This window comes from Palaemon carinicauda, chromosome 1 (genome assembly GCF_036898095.1).
Source record: "Palaemon carinicauda isolate YSFRI2023 chromosome 1, ASM3689809v2, whole genome shotgun sequence".
Classification (NCBI taxonomy): Eukaryota; Metazoa; Arthropoda; class Malacostraca; order Decapoda; family Palaemonidae; genus Palaemon; species Palaemon carinicauda.
Window position 1 is genome coordinate 225,740,130 of NC_090725.1, and position 24,506 is coordinate 225,764,635.

At 33.1% G+C, this 24,506-nt stretch overlaps 1 protein-coding gene across 2 annotated transcripts in view; it reads right to left on the reverse strand.

The window, feature by feature from the left end:
• The window catches only part of GlcT (ceramide glucosyltransferase), a 160,425-nt gene that overhangs the window by 129,722 nt on the left and 6,197 nt on the right, over window positions 1-24,506 (reverse strand). For both annotated transcript variants that reach the window (XM_068387683.1, XM_068387682.1), the window contains exon 2: window positions 7,235-8,736. In XM_068387683.1, the coding sequence (XP_068243784.1) occupies window positions 7,235-7,665 (431 nt within the window). In that variant the 5' untranslated portion in view covers window positions 7,666-8,736. The remainder of the gene's footprint in view (window positions 1-7,234; window positions 8,737-24,506) is intronic.

The following is a 24,506-nucleotide window of genomic DNA, read 5'->3' on the forward strand; positions in this document are numbered from 1 at the left end:
GCCGTTCAAATGCAACCATTTAATAAATACAAGGTTCCAAAGGTCATTTAAAAAAAAAAAAATGAAAAATATGAAATTTGCCGAAGTTGACGAGAGGTTCAATTCAATTACTCTTAAAAAGGGGCGACATAAGGTATAGGATTCAAGGAAAACTTAGTGATAGGGTCTTCCTATAAATTGAAAAGTTCATCGATGTACAAAAAAAAAAAGAAAATATACACTAAACATCCAAGAAAGAAATATTGATAGGCCACGTGGTACAAGCAAGAACGCTCTCCTTGCAATCACTAGGAAATATCAGGTAAATCTACAGTAGGTTTGCCGGAAATAAAAAGAAAAGAAGGGAGGGACGACCAAACTTGTAAAAAAAACAAGAAAAAATGCACAAGGAACAAAGGCAAACATTTAATAAAGAGAATATTAAGAGTCATCATAGACCATCGATTGTACAGCTGCCTTGATATTAGCGCCTTTTATTCTCCTCACAAGACCCACCATCGACTTCTATTGTGACGACGAAGGAATCCATAAAACGCACATTCAAACAAATCGATGTTTGTTATACAATGTTACCCAGAGGTTTACAGGAAATGAATCTGAAAATCATATCTAGAATACTGGTCTCCACTTGCAGTTCATTTACTAATATATATATATATATATATATATATATATATATATATATGAATATGTATATATATATATGTGTGTGTATATATGTATGTATGTATATATATATATATATATATATATATATATATATATATATTATATATATATATATATATATATATATATATATGTATATATGCATACATATACATGTGTATACATATATATGTATATATACATATGTATATATATGAATATATACATATGTATATATATAAATATATATATATATAATTATATATATATATATACATACACATATATGTGGTAATATTGTATATAAAATAATACCCATGTACATTTATTCAATATTTACATAAACAGACGCTTCCTCTTCACTTTTTCTTTTTGAACACACGAAATGTGCAAGACTCAAAAAAATCCTTGTAACTCCGCAGTAACTTTTGGGAGAGCGAAAGAAGAAGTGGGTCAAGGCATTGTGTTTCCTCAAAAGGGAATCGTCAATTATGAATCTCAAATCGATGAACGAAACGTATATCGATTCCACAAAGATACTACGACGTCTCTTCCATAACCTCCCTAACGCCCTGGGTTAGCTACTAGACGCCAAACTACAAAGCATAACATTAATTATAGTGAAGAATTCAATATTTTCTTTTATATATATGTATATATATATATATATATATATATATATATATATATATGTATATATATATATATATATATATATATATATATATATATATATATATGTATATATGTATATATATATATATCTATACATGTATATATATATATATATATATATATATATATCTATACATGTATATATATATATATATATATACATATATTTATATATACATATATATATATATATATATATATATATATATATATACTGTATACATACACATATATATCGATATATATTTATATACACATATATCGATATATATATATATATATATATATATATATATATATATATATATATATATATATCTATATATCTATATATCTATATATTTATATTATTTATGTATATATTTATATATACATATTCATATATTCATATATATATTATATATATATTATATATATAAGTATATATACAGTATATATATATTATATATAAAATGTATATACAGGTATACAATGTATGTATATAATGTATATATCTATATCTATCTATCTATCTATCTATCTATATATATATATATATATATATATATATACACACACATATATATATATATATATATATATATATATATATATATATATATATATATATATATATAGCCTATGAAGGAAATGTTTAAAATCGAAACAAATTAAATATTTGTCATGGACAGAAAAAAAAAAGTAAAGTCTTCCCATTTCCTTCCTTCCTACAGTTGCTTTACTGATCTTATTCGTAACATATCTTTTGAAGAAAGGAAGGAAATAAGGACAGGATATAGAGGAGGAGGAGTACAGAATCGAAAGGGGTTACCAGGAAAGGCAGGGTGGAAAGTGACAGGATGGGCAAGGTGGGGGAAAGTGTGTGGGCGTGGCAACACACCGTACGGCCAAGGTGTGTGATCGAACGTTTCTTAACAACGCGCCTGTTGTCCCAATACAACGCCTGATATACTAGCAACCGAACCCAGGGAGGGAGGTAGGAAGAAGCACCTGTCGTCTCTCTAAGAATGACGTCATATCAGGGGGGTTCACCTGGAGCTGGACATTTCCTCCTTGCTTATGGACATTGGACAGGCACATTTCAGGTTCCCCTCCAATGCCAGTGACGTTGGAGAGAACACTATTGAACGTTTTGGTTATCATGAAGCGTGGCCATGCCGTTGACTGGCCGAGGTGCTAGGAATGGCCACTATCATAGCTGTGGGAAAAGGGACAGAATTTCAAAGAGGAGGAGGTGAGATGGAACGAAATGAATGAGAAAACGAAGAGCCCAGTGAGGTTGAACCGGATGTATTATGACTTGGGCAAGATAGAAATGACAGACATACGAGTGGAAAGATACACTACTGTAGTAATTGAAAGGAAATGGAGCATTGTGGAAAAGAGATGGATTAAAGCCCAAATGAAATACATTAAGTAGGGAGAAATAATTTAAGAAAAGATAACCAGGTTGAGATACAAGTGTGAAGAGAATAGTACGTAAAGAAAAAAAAAACTGTAAGGGAGAGGGCATAAAGTGCTCGGTCACCTGCCGAATTTAATTGTCAGTACTAACCCCCCCCCCCTCCCCTTCAGAAGTAACACGCACCCACGCCTTTGCACCGAGTTGCCATGTACCCATAATACTATCTTGTCCTAGTCACTGGTGACTCTTTACGGAGTCACTTCCTCGTGTTTGATTATCAGTTCGACTTAAAACCAGTATATCGTAATCTTATTCATAATTTTACAAATTCTAGATTAGAAAGTTTCACTTAACGGAAGGAAACGAGTAAGGCATTGTTCACACGAAAACTCCATAACGATCCCGCTGTCATTACAAGTTAATTATATACCTATATGTTAGTTAACTGTGGTGGGTTGAAGCTGATGGGCATGAGGCTAACATCTCAACATCCATATCTTAGAAGAAGGTTATTTTATTATTTAAGCACGTACATGCGCATAGATGCGTATATACCCACAAAATTATATATATAAAAATAGGTCAAGTGGGAACAGTTCATGCGCAGTTGTGGCAACCTTTAAATAAATAAATATATATATATATATATATATATATATATATATATATATATATATAAATATATATATATATATATATATATATATATATATATATATATATATGTATATATATAAATGTGTGTATACAGTATAAAATAGGGTACAAGTGGGTCTAGGTTAATTATGTTAGCATGACTGCATCACAAGAAGAGCCATGCAGAAGTGAAGAGATAGAAATGAATGTCGGTGCAAAGTTTAAGGATTAACCAGAAAAGTGCCCTGATTGAACTTTTGAGTGACATGTTGGCAGACGCCATAGAACCGATTGGCAGGGTGAAGAAAATCTGAAGAAATTAGTCAAGAGAGTGAAAGTGTCATCAAAATGATAAGAGGTGGAAACATTAGTTAAGAAGAGAAATGGTTCAAGCGTAAAGGGAAACCAAGAATAACGAGGAATGAAAGACAAGAAAAATTTTATAAGGATAAGAGGCTGTCGATTTATCCGGGTAATGTGGAGTGAATATCATGGGTGTATAATACTAAGGGCTAAACATTAGGGACCTTCAGAGCAAAAATAAGAGTGATTAAATTAGTTACTAAAAGCCTCGGTAAAATAATTGTCACAAATGGAAGAACAAAATTATAAAGGTTTGAAAATTGTTCGATGTTAAAAACTGAAAAATGAAGTGACCCCATTAGTGGAAAAGCGAACTTTAAAAACTGAAAAATGAGGTGACCCCAATAGTGGAAAAGCTTGGTGAATTTCAAAAAATGGCTGGGAGTGGTTTTAGGTGAAGGATATGGCTTGGTGCATAATTCAGAATTATTAGAAAATAAGAAGAGGGGGGACAGGAGGACTGGAATGGTTTATGTAGACGGCATGAAAGACCACAGGGAAGAAAGGCCTTGATAAAAGTAAGTCAACTATTATACAGAAAGTTATCTTTCTTCCACCTAAACGGTGGACCTTTTCAGTTAAGAAGGCTAATCACAGACTAACAAAACTTCAATCATGTACATAAGTGTTTTTTTTTTTTTTTGCCAGGTCTCTCTCTCTCTCTCTCTCTCTCTCTCTCTCTCTCTCTCTCTCTCTCTCTCTCATACATACACGCACAAAAATATGAGAGAGAGAGAGAGAGAGAGAGAGAGAGAGAGAGAGAGAGAGAGAGAGAGAGAGAGAGAGGTGGGGAAACAACATCCAACTCCCCGGTCCTCAACCCAACAGTCATCAACTACTGTTACAAGGGGACCATCTCCGAACGCATATATCTGTGAGGATTCCTTCAAAACTAATTAAAAGCTAATTACATCCAATATGTCATTTCGGCACATCCTCTGAACCTATCTATTACAATCTAATGAAGGCAGGAAATACAATTACACTAATTGGACAACACGTGATTAACTAGTTCAATAAGGAATGGGAATCGGGAATCCCCTGGGAGCTTCTTTTGGAAGGATCTGGCTTCATTCCTGCCCCGTAATTCATTTAGGTGACCGGTAGACTTCCCTTTGGTTCTACTACGATTAAGGTTTAAAAGTTACTCATGAATGGCAGAGACAAGGGACAAGATCAATGCCCTAGAGACTGAACATATATACATATGATCAGCGCTCAAGGACCCTCTTCATCCAAGTTAGGATCAGGGAGGACCGGGCATTGGCTGCTGATGACAAAGCAGGCAGACCTTTAGGTTTCGATAAAAAGACATCCTTTGCTCACGAGCATAGTAAGATTGCTGACACTACAAGAAACTATCAATTTTGAGCGGGCTTGAACCCCAGTCCGGCAGATCACCAAGCTAGGACATTTCCAATAGGCCACCACAACCTTCAATAAAATGGCAACAAAATACATGGTACCCTTTCTCTCTTTGAAGATCAAATTTCATGATGTTTTATTTCTCCTTTAAGGATAAAAGTTTCTTTCACGATTTTATTTTGGTACAATTTCATCAAGAGCATATTCCACAGATCACTTCGAAACTAATTGAAAAATAACAATTAAGCCTATCATGTCATTTCTAAATCTCCAAATTCACGTAAAAGTGCCCCATGTGAAATACTCCCTTTTACAAACTAGCACAACCTGGGACACTTAAAAGAAGTATACGAAAAAAACAAACTATGCTTCAACTATAACATAATATTACCAACAAGCAATATATCTCCAATACATATTGTAAATATACTGTATAAAACGTTCAAGATAGAAGTTAATGAACCTTCTGTATATATATATATATATATATATATATATATATATATATATATATATATATATATATATATATATATACATATATATATATATATATACATATATATATATATATATACATATATATATATATATATATATACACATATATATATATATATGTATATATATATGTATATATATATGTATATATATATATACATATATATATATATATATGTATATATATATATATATACACATATATATTCAAACCCGATATATATATATATACACATATATATTCAAACCCGGTCGTCGGGAGAGAAGTGGAAGAAGGAACTGAAAAAGGAAACTACAGGTCAAAGGATGTAGCCCTGAAGGGTCAGAAGTCGATATAAGACAGGATTAGCATTAAGCGTTCATTTTAACAATATCTAATGCACGGAACCTTCCAAGATATATATACAATTTCAAATATCCTTTGTTAGATTAGTCAAGTTCCAGATTAAAAGATGGGAAAATTTTTCTAAAATAAATCTTCCTAGCAGAAATAAGGGGTTAAGAAATTTCGTGGCGTAAACATGATAAGATACAGTAATGTAGCTCTTAGAGGTGATGAGGTTTCTCGACAACTTGGAGCGTTTAATCCTTCCCGCAAAAAAAGCAAACTATTCCAAGTTTATTGACACACCCCAAAAAAGGGAAAAAAAATTGGATTTGGCCCTTCTATGAAGCACCAAGGACATTTCTTGAAAGACGACGATCAAATATTCCGTGGAAAAGAAGGGGAGGGGCAACCTAGATTCAGGAATAGTCACATTTACTGACATTTCAGTTCACGTCAACATATTTTGTTCAGAGATATTTTACAAACAAATTACAACCCTAAGTTTGAAAAAAAATTCAATAAAGATGCACAGTAGCCAAATACTGTACCTTAATGTCCCAATTACAGTATGTGTGTACCAGCTCGCTCTCTCTCTCTCTCTCTCTCTCTCTCTCTCTCTCTCTCTCTCTCTCTCTCTCTCTCTCAAACTATTAGTAGTAAGAGAAGCATCATTAGTATTCCTAGAAGTATTAGCGGCTAACAGCGAGACCTAGATAAAACATTACATCTACAACAAACATCTGGAATAATATGAGTCAGAAAAACAGGTGCAAATTCAATATACCGTCACCTAGACCTAACGCCGACCTGTAGTCTATTTATAGTTCAGATGTTGGAGAACATGACACAAATTACAAAAAAAGAAAAATAACGTGATTCATTACACACTTAGTACACTAATAAATTATGCCAATCTAACTCAATACAGGAAGAAAAAAAAAAAAAAAAAAAGTTCCATGAAAATCCAGAAAAAAACAAGAAAATCTCAATTTTATGTATATCAGACCTTCGGCCCTTGTCAAAAGAAGCTCCCCTTTACAGAACTGACGCAATTTAACCGTTAACCTGCTGTTTCCCTTTGCCGAATGTTTTATTCTTAAGTACGAAGAAACTACAGTATGCCATACCGCAAATACATTAAATAAGACTTATATAAGTAAATTCTACTTGTATCTTAAATAACTTATGCTTTTCCATAAACAATGAAATAAGTAATCAAACAAAGGAATACAATTCTAAGACTAAATACAAAAAACTCGTGTGTCCTAACATGTAAGAGGAGACTCCAATGAAAATGTTTGTGCAACACTCACCCATAGATGATGCCGATGAGATGGATGATCCAAAACACCATCCAGAAGACCAAGATGCCCGCCGCAAGCACCACCTTAGCCAGATGGGCGTCGGGCATGATGCTGGCCAGCGCGCCCACGCCCACCCACCCACTGCTGCTGCTGCTACTCGTTGTGACAGACGCTGCTGCTGTTGATGTGACCAAGACGAGGCTGTCCAGTGCTAATCTCCAAGAGCCAGCCCACCCTCCAATGTTCCCGCTACTGACAGTGGGTGCGCTACTGGGAGGGGCGTTAGCGGTGATCCGAGGTAGGTTGTGATGAGCGGCAGAAGAAAGGAGCAGCAAAACACAAAAGTTCCACGCCCACGACTGATAGCAGATATTGTTAAGTGTATTCGCCCAGTCCTTATCCAGAATCCATGCGGCCACTCTGCGGGTAGGCCTCAACATCGAACTGGCTAGGTGGCGATGACCCTCCGACGACTCGACTACAAACTCGAAGCGGGGGAGGGGGAAATAAAGGGCTCTTCTAATGCTTCTCCGGAGGGGGGGAGGGGAGGAGAAGTTAGGGGTTACACTAAACAATTACGGAAAATGTGGCTAACAGACGCTTTTCATGAATAAAAGGGTCTTTAACGATTACAGAAGGCTGCTAAGCGATATCAGATGAATTGGATAATGTGTTTGCGCTCAAAATGATCAATTCAACACGCTTGTGATCTGAATGAAATCCTTTTTCACCAAGAAAGTCAGCCGTTCAAAAGTCTTTTACAGAAAACTCGATAGGATAAGTTCGAAAACAAAACTCATAAAACACATAAGAAAAGGGTGCAAATTTGAGAATGCAAAATGAATAAAAACTAACAGAAATTATTCAGATTAATTGGGGTGGTGGTACCAGCAGCTTTCGTTTATTTTTTTGCTAAATTATCTGAAGATCGAAAGAAGGTAACTTCAGAGACAAGAAGGTCGATAATAGCTCTTCAGACTCCCCTTTTGTTTATTCCACAGAAATGGACAAACGAAAACAACTGAGGGAGTTTTCGCAAAACATAAAATTAACATCGGGACTTTACAGCAAACATCAAAACACGGTGGAGCAGGAAACGTCTTCGATTCCAGCTAAATAACTATAGACGCTTTTAAAAGTTCTTCTGGGCTCTTCGAACATCGTGACATAATCGGTAGTAGATGTCATGATGAAGACAGTGTCATTCCTTTCGCTATTATCAATATTTTCTTCGAAGAAAATCCCACTTGAGTGGAAATGTCAGGATTCCTCTCAGAAAATTTCCTCAAATTAGCGCCTTTCTCAAAAATTTATAGGGAATCTTGATCGTTTACAGCCGTCTTCAGCGAAGGGGAGCAAAGAGTTTGATTTTCGAAAAGATAGAAGTCAGTTTCCCACATTCAAGAGAGCCGAACAGCAGAGTCTCTTCGAGTGGATCAGCATTTGTGTTTCTGCAGAATCTATTTGTCGTTTTTTTTTTTCACCAGTTCAAGTGTGTCGTTCTTCAAATTCTGAAAAGATAAAAAAAATATATGTGACTTCGGTATATCATATCATTTGTTCAGAAAAGTTTCTCCATTTATAAAGAAATTATTTCTTTTTCTGGCACTACTCCGGCTAAAAGAATAACTAAAAAAAAAAAGAAAAACTTGTCACAAGAACTTATGTTTAACATAAAAAACAATCCGAAAAAAGACTTATCATAGTTACATTTAATCAAGATATATTTGACAATTTGTTTGAACGAAACAGCCGAGTATAAACCTCAAAAAGCAGAACGCTACAAACCCAACCACTCCAACAGGGAAGGTAGCTCAGTAATGAAACAAAATAAGGAAATAGTTCATTATATATATATATATATATATATATATATATATATATATATATATATTTATATATATATATATATATATATATATATATATATATATATATATATATATTTATATATATATATATATATATATATATATATATATATATATAGAGAGAGAGAGAGAGAGAGAGAGAGAGAGAGAGAGAGAGAGAGAGAGAGAGAGAGAGAGAGAGAGAGATCAGCGACAATGTTAAAATACATCAGTCATATATAATCAATAATACGGGACTTCTGCCAAGCTGTTAAACGGAACATTTACACAAAAAGTTTGAAATACTGAAGTTTCACAGATTCAACAGCCTGATTAACAAAGATCATTCCACAATCTGAAATAAAAATTGTAGTAGAGTATGGCACAGTCTGGGAAGATCTGAAAGTAATGGATGATATCATTATGCAACATTCATAAAAACCTAACTGAACAACGATGCCAGAGAGAGAGAGAGAGAGAGAGAGAGAGAGAGAGAGAGAGAGAGAGAGAGAGAGAGAGAGAGAGAGATCCAAGATTGACATCCTGTTTGACTGAAACCCCCATAAAATTTTAAGACAATATATACTGTATTGGGCAAATTAAGATATATTCACAAATGTAAACAATGGGTAGGAAAAGTCTAATTCGTCGGGACCCAACACTGTCCAGTTGTCATAAGAAGCCATCGAGGTCTTACTAATTAATGAAGACATTCCCAATTGCAATTTAGAGGAGTTGTTTGATCTACAACAATAACACCGCCGATACACCAAAGTTCACATTTCAATTACTGCAACAGTCGTGCGACAAAGGAGGTATGGTCGCTAGCCAATTGAACAGTTGAGATACTTTTCACGTGCGATAACTCTCATTACATTTTCAGTAGAAACAAAATGTTAATTGCTACGTCGTACGGAATTTGGATTTTTCATATGCATAATACATACACACAATTATATATATATATATATATATATATATATATATATATATATATATATATATATATAAGTATGTATGTATATATACATATATGTATGTATATATATACATGTGTATGTGTATATATATGTATATATATATATATGTGTGTGTAAATATATAATATAATCATATATATACACGTATATATGCAGTTATGCCCCTCTTCATGTCAGTACAAAACATGTCTATTCCGACTATACGACGGTCATTCTTGAATATCAAATATGAAAATGAAATGAACGTTATGTCAATTTACGTAACCTTACGTAAGTCTCTACGTCGAAATATAACGATCAAAATTGGCAAAAAATATTCTGTTCATAAGAAGTAAATAAATACATCCATTACGAAAATAGTAGTAGTATACATAGCATAGACAGAAAATATCATTACTACTACAAACGTATGAAAGAACGTATAAGCTAACATCTGACAACTTTGTTTTGAACCATCTTGAAGTCTCACAATACAGGTTTTAGCGTGGAACTCTATTTCAAATGAAGTGTTGCTGGCTTTATTACTTTTATGAAGTTGAAAAATTATCTTGTGAAGGGTATCCAATTTGCTTAATGCTTAATTTATGACAAAGAAAAATTAAGGTTGATCTAAAATATCTCACTAACTGACAACTAAGAATAATACATTGAAAAGAGAAACAAATTCCCAACGACGGGTACCTAACAGCTTCCCGCTTATTCCACCAGGAAGAGAGCCTTAGTTGTTTAACAACGTTTTCTGCTGTTGTGCGTAGGCCTTGAATTTATCCTTTTGTATCTTGGCAATCTTTATATATTTTTGCCATGTCCCCCCTAGCAAGTTAAAGTTAGGGAATCTAAGATGATTGCCGTCGGGCAAAATAAACTGAACATGATAAAGATATGAAAAAGGGGATAAACGAAATAAACATTGCGCATGCCTTAGGCCTGGCTTGGACAATGGTGTCCACCATTATCATCGTTAGTGACCTCATTATTCGATGTTACTAAAAAGGCTCCACCATCTAAAACTGATATGTACCAAATATTAATGAGTTTAACAGAAGAGGCTGAGAATACAGGTTATACCCTGTGGATGCTCTAGTACATAATTTAGGGTACAGTAATCTTAAATTTTGGAAGCAATTACACTTTAATCCTGCAGAAACTAAGAAAATATATTTAGAAAACCAGTAGATTATCGAGATATGTGTTTGCTAATGTACCAAATTTTATCAAACTGGTAAGAAATAACTTTAATTGATTATTACCGTTTTTACCTGAAAGATGGTAGTTTTATATTAGCTTCTTGTATAAGGAAAATATTGAGAGAGAGAGAGAGAGAGAGAGAGAGAGAGAGAGAGACCAGCGGAAGTAAGCGACAGTAAAAAGTAATACCCACAATGGGTCTGACTGGCAGAAGAGATGAGTGTGGTCCAGCATACTTCATCACTCACTAGCGACTGTCCAAACCTGCCTGAGTGGAAGTGGAAGTGGATTCTGGGCCAACCTACTACTTCAACATACTTTAAATACAATACTCCTCTTGAGATCCTGGATCCTGATATTGGTTGCCCCTTTACTTCCTTGGCATTCAATGGAAACCCCGTAACAATATCTAATACATCTGTATTTTTAACTTTGTATATGTGTATCACTTCAGAATAACATCCAACATCTCTTTCCCAAATGCTATCTTATGTTCTAAGATGGTTTCCATCAATATACGGCCAAAATTCCACATTATTTCGTGAGAAACGTCTAGCTCATCCTTGTCTTCTAAGCCTCTCTTCCTATCTGGTCAAAGAACACACTGTCGACCATTCTGTTAGTCTTCTATAAAAACTACACACACTTACCGACATAATGTACATGCATAAACGAATGCAGAAAAAAGGATTATCGGTACCTAGTTCTCTTAACACGGTCGAGATCATTTAGCCTTTTGTCCAAACATCTTTAGCGCTACGCCATAAAACTGTAGAAATAAAAGGGAGGTCTCCCTTGTACAAACTTTCAATATTTACGCTTGTGATGAAATACCTTATCTAAAGTTAAACTATTTACCCAATACTTTCAACGCGTGCCAAGAATGCCCAAATTTTTACTCAGCCTCGTAAACGCAAGACCTACCTTCAGGCATTTTTTTGTTATATTATTCAAAATAATGTATAGAAAGGAATAAATACACGTACATTCTAACAATACCCCTCATAATTAGCCGTTGTTAATACACAGCATGACAAAAGCCTGAGACTTGTCCTTTCTGTCATTCCATAACGGCAAATTTTCAAATTATATATATATATATATATATATATATGTGTGTGTGTGTGTGTGTGTGTGTGTGTGTGTGTGCGTGTGTGATGTAATCAGATACATACAAAGCAAAGTTAAAGGAATAGGTAAGATATCATGTCTAATGTGTACGAAATATAAAGAAAAATACCTCATTTGGCTTCTAATTACATCATATACCATCAGTTTTCCTGGTATATCATATACTTATGAACTACTGTCATGCTGTATGTACAAAGAACCTTTTTAATGCAATGGTAACCAGAAGTCAATTTCACGAATTAAAGATTTTAAGAATAAAAAAAGGGTATTGGCGCAACCTAAAGGTAAAATAGAGTTGCCGCTAAAAGTTGGTAGGGATCCAAAGTTGTGAGATTACGGCGTAAGAAGAAAGGGAAGAGAAGGATCGTTTGTTCTTATTGCAAGTGCAGAAACTAAAGAAACATTACAAAAAGAACAATTTAAAACAGAATTATCACTGATTGAACCCCGTGAAGATATACGAAAATATAAATGCACCTAAAATAGCATAGCAATGTTCCCACCGAGATAAGATCAGGGCAAGAGTGCGTTGGTAACTGCCATGAATAAAAAAATGGGTATATGACTGTGAAAATTAAAAAGAAAATTAGTTATTTGAAAACGAAATGAATGTTAGAAAGACCCCTGGCAAGATTCACAGCAAATGAAGAAGAACAGTGTTTATTTTCTCATGCATCAGAGGGACAGACGAGGAACTGATATTGCTCCCGAAATATCAAGTAATCTTTGATGTACGAGAAAGAAATAAATAAAGGACAAGACAAGTATTTAAAATGACTGACAGAAAATGGTATTTTCATTATAAAATAAATTTTTGAACATACCCGGTAGTTATATATATATAGCTACCGGGTAAGTCTTATGTTTAAAATTAGAAAATAGTAAAAAAGAAAAGGACGCAAGAACAGTGATAAATTGGGGAAATGATAAAATAACAGGGTCATGACTGGCAGAAATGGTAAAAAAATAAAGGACCGCGAATAGACAAAAATAAGTATGAAAAGTGATTAAGACAAAATCTTTAGTAAAATATAGGAGAGAATTTTACGAAGGATGATATCTGCAACTGCTTCCATTTGATCAAGAGGTTTTTCAGTATCTGTTTCCGAGGCGAAGGAAAGATCTGGGTTAGAGTTTTAAGAGAGAGAGAGAGAGAGAGAGAGAGAGAGAGAGAGAGAGAGAGAGAGAGAGAGAGAGAGAGAGAGAATTTGTAAATTTCTCTTATTTTCGATAATGCAGTCGTGAGAAGCTTACCACTTGGCAACAAAGATAAGTGAGAAAATGTTAAAAAAATATATTACCCGAGAGGAACCTTGATACACGTACATACATACAAACACACAGAGACTGTAATTCGTGTAGGCCTACTTCTGTGCACCAGAAAATAAATTTGGAGGATAAAAACAAAATGTTCATCCAACTTTCCAAACAATGTCGAGTCAGGTCAATCAGCAAGAGCTCTGAACTGATGATAGACTCGACTCCTTAGTGAAATAGAATTGGTCTTCAATAAGAATGGGAATTAAAGAAGTTTCAAAAGAGTAATTCAAGGACATTAGGAAATGTTCAAAGTAAGTGGAGATAATGCATTAGCCGTGGTACTTCTATTAATCAGATTATCGTTCTCCCTCTTTCTCAAATTTGTCCATACCTCTTGACAACATAAATCATCAAACAATACCTCCTACGTATGGTATGACACCCATCATAACTTGAGCCTTATTACTATTTAAAAAATCACTCACATTTTTAAGTAACCAAGAAAGTCCAACACGCGGTATATTTCTTGAATACCACACTTTTACTACAAACGTTGTTTTTCGAGATGTATTCAGTTTTCCATCTTCCCTTTCCCTCATCTCAAGTGCCTCTACCCGCAAAATTGCATTTGAAGCTACATTTCGTCATAATGTATGATTGGCCCATCTTTAAGCGCTTTTGCAAAATCATTTTATTCCTAGTGATGTTATCGAAGGTTTGTAGTTCCTCATCATCGACCGCTATTACACAACTTGCGTCGAATGACTTATGCAAGAGAAGAATGAATACCAAAAGCAACTGGAAGGATATGAAAGTGTATTTGTTGTATACTTTGAGTACATAAGATTGTGATGAGGTGGTCAAATATTCAGAAAAATTTAATAGTTGGAAAAGTGAAGCGTGATAGCGTAAAAGTACAGTAAATAAAAGGGAAGACAACCGATCAGTGAAAACGGCATAGTTATAGCCAGGCCTATTTGGGGAGGATGATCGAGAAAAGCTGTTCTCGAAAAAAGAACACGGACGCCGAAGCAGAGAGGCAAACGTCCACAAGATGAAGAGAAAACCCCTAAAAACAGGACTTGGACACTGTCTAGCCTCCAAGTGGTTACTGTTGATGAATATTCTCTGGAAACACAGACATACCAAACTTGTATCGATGGAGAGCCATTGGCATATGACTAAAATTTTTGGGCTACTAAAGTGAATAGATATTATTGGAAAGTTCTGAACGCATTGACGCTACAATTCTCCCAACGTTTATCATAGAGAAAATTATGTCTAGACGAACAAGGAAAATGACATATAACCAATTACGTGATCTATGTCAGTTGGCAAAGTTGCAGCGAAACAGTACCACTGCATTTGTTACCCATGTCTCTTCCGTAGTGCTGTAAGTTATTATTTCAACTATTATTTCAATAATTCTTATTATTTTATTTTTTTAATGTTGGATGACCCAATTAGAAATAACCCTATAACCCGATGATCAAATTTAGTCTGATCTAACTGTCAAGTGTATCTCGACTACCTCTAGCCTTTTATAATCTAATCCAATGTTCCAAGTTGAAATCCATACAATGATAAAAGATCCAGTATAAAGCAAATGTACACCTTTTTTTATAAATAAGGGAGTCTAAGGTTAATTTCTTATTGCATATAAACTTAACAGTTACATCGTGAATTAAATGTTTAAGTTAATACATTGAATATTAATTTCATAACAAAAATTAAAGAAAACATTTTGAAAATTATTTTTGTCATAACTGGCAAACACTATCACTTAATAACCTAAATTCTACAAACACAAATACATACATACATACATACATACACACAGACTATTATTGCCACGAAATTAAAATGAAATGCCTTGATTGGCGTTAGTATTTTCGTCTTACTAATGATATCGACGAAAGTACTAACTTGAATCAAGTCTTAATATTTCCTATCATGGCTATAATACATATTTCGCGATTTCTACACACACACATTCTATCTATCTATCTATCTATCTATCTATCTATCTATCTATCTATATATATATATATATATATATATATATATATATATATATATATATATATATATATATATATAAGATCAGCAGCCCAGAACAGTATGAGCATATAAACGAGGTACCAACATTTGAAAGTTTTAACTCATGTGGGGTCACCTTACATACGTAGAATAGGGCGTCTGTCGGGGGTGGCGAGTGCTGCATTGGGGTGCCACCAACCAGACGTCCTTTTCTGCTTATGTTATATGACCCCACATATGTATCCACTTTCAGAAATTGGCAACAAACTGATCTGAGCTACCAGTCTAATATATATATATATATATATATATATATATATATATATATATATATATATATATATATATATATATACATATATATATACATATATATATATATATATATATATATACAGTATATATATATACAGTATATATATATATATATATATATATACAGTACATATATATACAGTATATATATATATATAGATAGATATATATATATATATATATATATATATATATATATATACAGTATATATATATACTGTATATATATACAGTATATATATATATATATATATATATATATATATATATATACACAGTATATATATATACAGTATATATATACAGTATATATATATATATATATATATATATATATATACACAGTATATATATATACAGTATATATATACAGTATATATATATATATATATATATATATATATATATATATACAGTATATATATACAGTATATATATATATATATATATATATATATACAGTATATATATACAGTATATATATATATATATATATATATATATATATATACAGTATATATATACAGTATATATATAGTATATATATACTAAATATATATATATATATATATATATATATATATATATATATATATATACAGTATATATGTATATATATATATATATATATATATATATATATATATATAGTATATATATACAGTATATATACATATATACAGTATATATATATATATATATATATATATATATATATATATATATATATTTTATATATATATATATATATATATATATGTATGTATATAAAGTATTGTTTTTACTGTCGTTCAATGTTATTTCCCTTTGATATCACAGAAAATTTGATACCCAGTATGGGTGGCTACACCCCAGAATCTTTTCATTCTAACTGACAAGAATGTTCCCTACACTACTACACAACACTTGTTTAAGGGGACTCTGGGAGGTGCCAAGAAATAACTTGAAAAACTAACGAATCTGATAACGATAATAATCAGTAACTGGAGGAAATATACAAATAAAACGCAAGAGATTTCAAAAGACACGCCATTGACAATACACTGTTTCACCTAAGCAGGTAACGACCGAAAAAACATCAAATGATATGAGATATTACCTTATAATTTAATCATCTATACCGGCGTGGCAAGGCAATGCGAGGGGAATGCAACTGATACAAAGGAATTCGTTACAAGAAAAGCGACTGTCTTCTAGTAAGAGAGAGAGAGAGAGAGAGAGAGAGAGAGAGAGAGAGAGAGAGAGAGAGAGAGAGAGAGAGAGAGAGAGTTTCTGCATGCGTGAACGATTAAAAGTGAGTGCGTGCAAGCAAGCCTTGGTCCAGCGAATAACCAGACAGATTATGAGTCTAGTATGAGGACCACCCGCAAGGCTTGCAATTCCGTTTTGTCCTTTGTACGAAGTAGTTTCTGTGCCGCGAGGCGGTGGTTTAATTGGTACTTGCTGCAACACACCCCCAGAAAATCAATCCAATGCCTGACCTCGGAACAATCTTGCACGAAACCATCGTCGGTAATTCTATATGTTATTCGCATATATGCACGCAAAGAACTACCTTGTAATTACAGATACATATCTTTGAGAACGTGTATGATTATCCATATAAAAAGGCGCAAGGTTAATCTGAAATAATGATTGTTAATATTAGGCTACTTGAAGAAAAGGTACCAAACAAGCATTAGAGCAATCCTGAGGACGCCGAAAGGAGAGGATGTCACATTTTTAAGATCCTTTCTTTCCTTTTCCGTGGCTTACCATCGCTTCAGCTCACATTCCAATACAAGAAAGAACGGCTAAGAAATCAGTCGAAAATATTTCAATACGACCAGTAATGACTATTTATCCTCAATAAAATCTTCAACAAAATACTCATTACAAATTAATATAGCATGATTGTCGTTTCTATGTTTTCTGGTAGTATAGCAGGAAGAAAATTTAAAATATATTACTTATAACTTGATTGAATCTCTCAAGAATATTTTGAATGATGCGTCCTAAATTTTGAAAACAGCTCAAACTGACTATGACTGGTCGAAAAAAATCCGTCTAAATTCTTAAAATGGTGCCAAATTAGAGACTTTCATTCTAGAATTCAAATTTACTCTAGCAATATTTTCACTTTCTGTATTTAGCAAAAACGCGGAATTGTTCTTCGATATAAAAGCTAAAACAACTTAGCAGAACCTACCACGGCACAATAAGTAAACCAATCTGGTTTTAACGTAAAAAGAACCCCAGATTCAAAAAAGAAAAATTATGAACTTTCATGAGTAGTTGGCTGGCACTAGCCATCCGTTGAGATACTACCGCTAGTGTTATTTGGTTCTTTGACTGGCCAGATAATACTACATGGGATCCCTCTCTCTCATGATGGCTCATTTTGTCTTTGCCCACACATACACCGAATAGTCTGGCCTATTCTTTCAACATTTTCTTTTGTCATAGACCTGACAACACTGATTACCAAATTCTTCCACACTCAAGGCGTTAACTACTGCACTATAATTGTTCAGTGGCTACTTTCTCCTAGGTAAGGGTAAAAGAGAGACTTTAGCTATGATAAACAGCTCTTCTAGGAGAGGGAGACTCCAGTATCAAACCATTGTTCTCTAGCTTTAGTGCCATAGCCTCTGTACCAAGGTCTTCCACTGCTTTGGGGGTACACTCGGGCACACTAATCTATTTTATCTTATTTCTTTTCCTCTTGTTTTTCTATGAAGCTTTCATATTTTATATATGAAATGTCTATTCTTTAATGCTATTACTGTTCTTAAAACATTTTATTTCAATTGTTCATTACTTCTCTTGTAGTTTGTTTACGTCTGTGTTGCCTTTTCTCACTGACCTATTTTTTCATGCTTGAGCCTTTCAGCATAGATAGCATCTTGCTTTTTCAATTAGCTTAGCTAGTAGTAGTAGTTACATCCAGTTACTGAGGCGACGAAAATACCTATATGACAACAAAAATTACACAAAAAGGGAAGGGGAAATGAAATAGGAAGGGGTTCCTTTTCCTTATATTGTAGTAGGTAAACGGCTTCAGTATACGATACACACTAACATATGACGGATTCTAGAACGAAACAGAGGAAGAAAAGTAGCAAAGAAACACGCAGAACTTGGTCAAGAAGCGTTTCATGTCATGCAGAAAATACCCAGAGCCAATCGATGCTTGGGACAAAATAATTGGGACACCTGAGTTCCCAAACAAAGAGACTGTTACAAACTTGATTTTTCCCAATCAGCGTTAAGGAGCCCGTCCGTCCTTCAAATATTGATTTTAGAATCGTTCGTTCAGCCAAATTTCATTACAACAAAATTACGCATATTTGTTTAGAAATTGGCTTTATACTTGACTTACAAAAAAAAAATTATTTTTAGTTAAAATTCCGTCCTTACAACATACGTACTTTTGGAATAAATATAAACTCCTGTACCGAACATAATAGTTCTGTTAATCACATCATCAGAATCACTAACAAAAAAAAAAATAGCCAAAGCCTTTCAGTGTTGTTTCGCGTAGTTATCATAATAAAGAACGAACATAGAATGTGTCAGGGGTTGTGGTAGTATACAAGAAAAGTCCTTACCTTAGTCCAGCAGATATCTGCTGGACTAAGGTTCAAGACATGCTTAATCAAGATAGTTTCTTGTATTGCCTGCAACCTCACCATACTTGTGAGCTAACGATGTGGTCGAGGTTGGGAGAACCAATAGGTCTACCAGCCTAGTCATCAGCAAACGATTGCCTGGTCCTCCCTAATTCTACTCTGGGTGGATATGTACTGCATATAGCCAGTTTCTAAGACATTGTCACAGTTACCTTTGCCATTCATGAATGACCTTTAAACCTTTAAGTGCGCGTACAAACACGAGAGCGTAACGAGAAGAGCGTAAGAGAGGGTGGATAACTGCACCCATTGGACTAAACAACTTAGTTAAGAAATATATAGACTAGAAGAGTAAATATGAAAAATGTGTTTCTTGAGAGTAACCTAATTGTACACTAAGGATGACGTCACAACGATGGCCATTTAAATCTTAAGTTGATGGAATTTGAGATTATGAGTATGATAACTATGACTGTTGAATCATTTGTAAACAAAACACCATTGACTGACTTAACCGTAAAAATCACACAATTTGCTGTTTATGCAAAGTACTACCCATTTTGCGATGTAGAGGTCACACCATCGATCTGGACGCATTTGTGACTTAAAAATCCATATATATGTGAAAATGTATCATGTCTTACATGAATATTTCTCTAGTAGACGAGCAACGTTTTTTTTTTCTTTTTAGATTAAACATTGAAACAGTATACATTTTCTGGTCTTTTTCTACCAACTAACTACAAAACAGCGTAAACGAGTGAAACAATAATGAAACAATTAGGCCTAGTAAGACGCATGCAAATACAAACTTTACTGTCATGTTTAACGATATATAACAAAGAGAATCTGCCAACATTTACCAATACACAAATACATACATACATATACATACATATATATATATATATATATATATATATATATATATATATATATATACATACATATATATATACATATATGTATATACCTATAATATATATATATATATATATATATATATATATATATATATATATATATATAGCTTAGTCGATTATGTATAATTGTGTCACTTTGGTTTGGAATTGGCAAAGGTTTGAATCTTTACCGGCCAAAGATTTGTATCATTAAATTAGTTTCTCCGTGGGTCTTTCATAGCGGCCACCAAGGGAGATACCGTGGTAAAAAAAAAAAAAAAAAAAAAAAAAAAAAAAAAAAAAAAAAAAAAAAAAAAAAAAAAAAAAAACATCGATATCAAGAGGTATTTGTGGCTCATTTGGAAAATAAAAATCATATATAAATGAACACACAAATAAAATGATATATATATATATATATATATATATATACATGTATTTAATATTCATATAAATATATATATGACTCCAACACCCATCATTAAAAATGGCAGTCAGCCAGTGGCTGCCATGGTTGAATAGTATTATTTTCATAAAAGAGGGATTAATACACATAACCTGGACTGTGTATCTGCAGAAGTTGTATTCATCAGATATCATTTACCTGCAAAACGTTATGGTAGAGAGTTGGACCAATATCGACCATATCGCTAGCTAATACTGAAAAAAAAGAAAAATATTTATGATCTCCCTATAGTCGATATATCTGGTTGAGAGAGAATCGCAACACAAGATCGTAGTGCAACTTTCGTAAACTTTGAATATAGAGAATCCTCTGAAAATTCATCCATGTCAAATTTCGAAAACGTGTTCTTCCACACTTTGATGCTCCCCCTCATTATCGATTCATAATAATTAACAAGAAAGATTAAGAAGCTAAGACTCCCAGACAAAAAGGGCTTTGATACCGAAAGCTACTGTAGGTCTACATTAAAAATGTTGGGAATATTGGCAGCTACTGAACGAGCTTACGTGTCACATTGCAAGGCAAATTCAGAAAAGGAATTAAGAGTGACATAACTAAAAAGAACTAAACGTTTGACAACCGAAACTACCCTAAATTAGTTTACAGCCATCCAAAGAGCACCTTGTCACTTAAGACAACAATACCCAATCAATTTATTTACTATAGTAATAATCTATAACAAAAAATTTTAAAAGTAAATCCTCTGATATCTTATAAAGGTTGTGTACAGCGACCTACACGATCAATTACATCAACATTTTCAGAAATCATAGCTTTGGATCTTGAGTTCCAACCGCATTTACATTCGGTTTTTAAGTACAGATATTTACCCTAAAAAGAGCTCAAGCGCCAACGGAGTCTCTGTGCTCCCCTTTAACAGTACAGATTGACGGGGATGCTGGGCTTTATTCATCAGAAGACGAGTTATCCTAACGAATGTGTTAAGCCATCGGCTTTAAATGAACCAAGACTGACATGAGAAAAATGGGGAAAGCAACAGGATCAAACTCAGGGTAAATGACAAACTCGACTTTCTGAAATAAGGTGTTATGAAAAAAAATTTAGGAGTTAAAACATTAATATAACAGCAGGCAGAGCACTAACTAGATACCCGATGTACTGTATGAAGATTTACCTTCAAGTAAATTCATGATTATTTTTTCAGTGTCAACTGACTATATATATATATATATATATATATATATATATATATATATATATATATATATATATATATATATATATGTGTGTGTGTGTGTGTGTGTACATATGAAAAAGTATGAATTAACATTAATGAGGAATACCTTAACAAGTTTAAGATTTGTAGATGATATAGTTCTGCTTAGTGAATAATGGGACTAATTGAAAATGATGATAGAAGATTTGAATAGAGAAAGCAGAAATGTAGGTCTGAAAATGAATACGAGTAAAACTAGGATAATGTTTAATGAAAATGTATAGACAACAAAAAAAGGGCTATGGACGATCCTCTAGAACGGAGTCTAGAGCCTGTTAATGAATATACGTACTTAGGATAGACAGTAAGGGTTTCCCCAGGCAAAATTAAAGGAAGGATAAGCATGAGAGAGAGAGCTATTTTGGTAAACAAAATGAGATTATGAAAATAAAATGCTATTTGCTCTAAAAATAAAAGTATTTAATCAGATGGTTATATTAGTATCAACTTCTGCATTAAAAACTTGGAGCCTTAGGATATAAGCTGGTTACAACTCAAAGAGCTATTAAAAGAATAATGATAGGATTAATGCTAAGAAACAGCTAAAGATTAAATTAAAAGTTAAAGATATTCTAACAAAAGGTAATAAAATAAAAAGGACGAGGGCAAGACATATAATGAGAATGGCAGATAAAAGATGGACAAAATGAATAACTGCATGTGTCCCTACCGGTTGCAAACTAAGCAAGGGAGGGAAGAGAAGACGATGGACTGACGAGCTAAGAAAATTTGCGGGTATAGACCTACATAGAAAGACCATAAACAGACGAGAATGGAGGGACATGTCTGAGGTTTTTGTTCTGTAGTGAACTAATAACGACTATAAATATATATATATATATATATATATATATATATATATATATATATATATATATATATATATATATACACACACATATATATATATATATATATATATATATATATATATACACATATATATATATTATATATATATATATATATACACACACACATATATATATATATATATATATATATATATATATATATATATATATATATATATATATATATATATAAACTTTAAATTGCATTCGATAACAGAAGTGTGAACTTTCTGTCCATTGAATTTTAAATTCAGCCTTGCAAGAAAGAATCACGACCCCTTGAGTATAGCAACTCCTCGTAAACATAGGAACTCCCAAATAATCATTATCTGCATCGTAAAAATTATGGTGAGGGCGTTTCATATTAAACTAGAGGGGCACTAAGACCTCCACCTCCATCTTATTTCTCGACCATTTGGACAGATTTTGGACGTTTCGCTCGTCCGTAACCTTGACCTTTGACATTCCAAAATCTAATAATTTCCAGCTCATTTTATAAGTTTAAAATCCCTGCAAGTTTCATTACTTTACGATTAAAATTGAGGCCGTATGGTTGATGGTCGAAATTTGACCATTTGCTTGACCTTGGACTCCCTTAACAAGTATTAATTGGCGTGGATTTTCATACATTCAAAATATGAACCAAGTTTGAAGTCTCAGTGACAATGATGTCGAAACTTATGCCTGATTACGAGAATTGGACATTTTCCTTGACCGTGACCTTCTAAAATTTAATAATTTCCAGTTTTATACATAACAGTTAATCCCTACAAGTTGCATTACTCTACGATTAGGATTGTGGCCACGAAGCTGTTCACAAACAAACAAACAAACACACACACACAAGGGGGGGTAAAAAAAAAAAAACATCCTTCCAACTTCGTTAGTGGAGGTAATAAATATACAAATACCACAACATTCTGTGAAGGACACCAGAAACGTTAACGTCTGTGCACTCGTTACTAAATATTGCCAAGAACTTAACGGAATAGCATACTGTAAAATGCATAATAAAATGTAAATTTCAAGCAGAAAACTTTTATTCAAGGGGACGAGACTTCTTTAAGAATTAAGGAGAAACAACTAAAATACACAAGACAAAATAATAAAATAAAGAAGCTGGGCTGTGTTTGGCGCTTCTACAAACGCAAGTTCAACTTTAACGAGTTGCCTAGTATTCAATATAGACTCGTCACATATAGGGCACTTGAAATTGCCTCTACCTACTGAATTGGTGTGTCTTTGTTGCAATATACCAGGCCAGCAATAACGCTAATATTAATGTTCACATGTGACTTTATAGGGGTTTGATGGCAAAACACTGCCCAGTATCTATTATAAATATGTTTGCACAAACGTTAGTCCACGTAACCCAAAAACATTGTCTGAATCTGCCAATTCAAAACATTGAATCAACTATTGAAGATTTTATTTACACACACACACT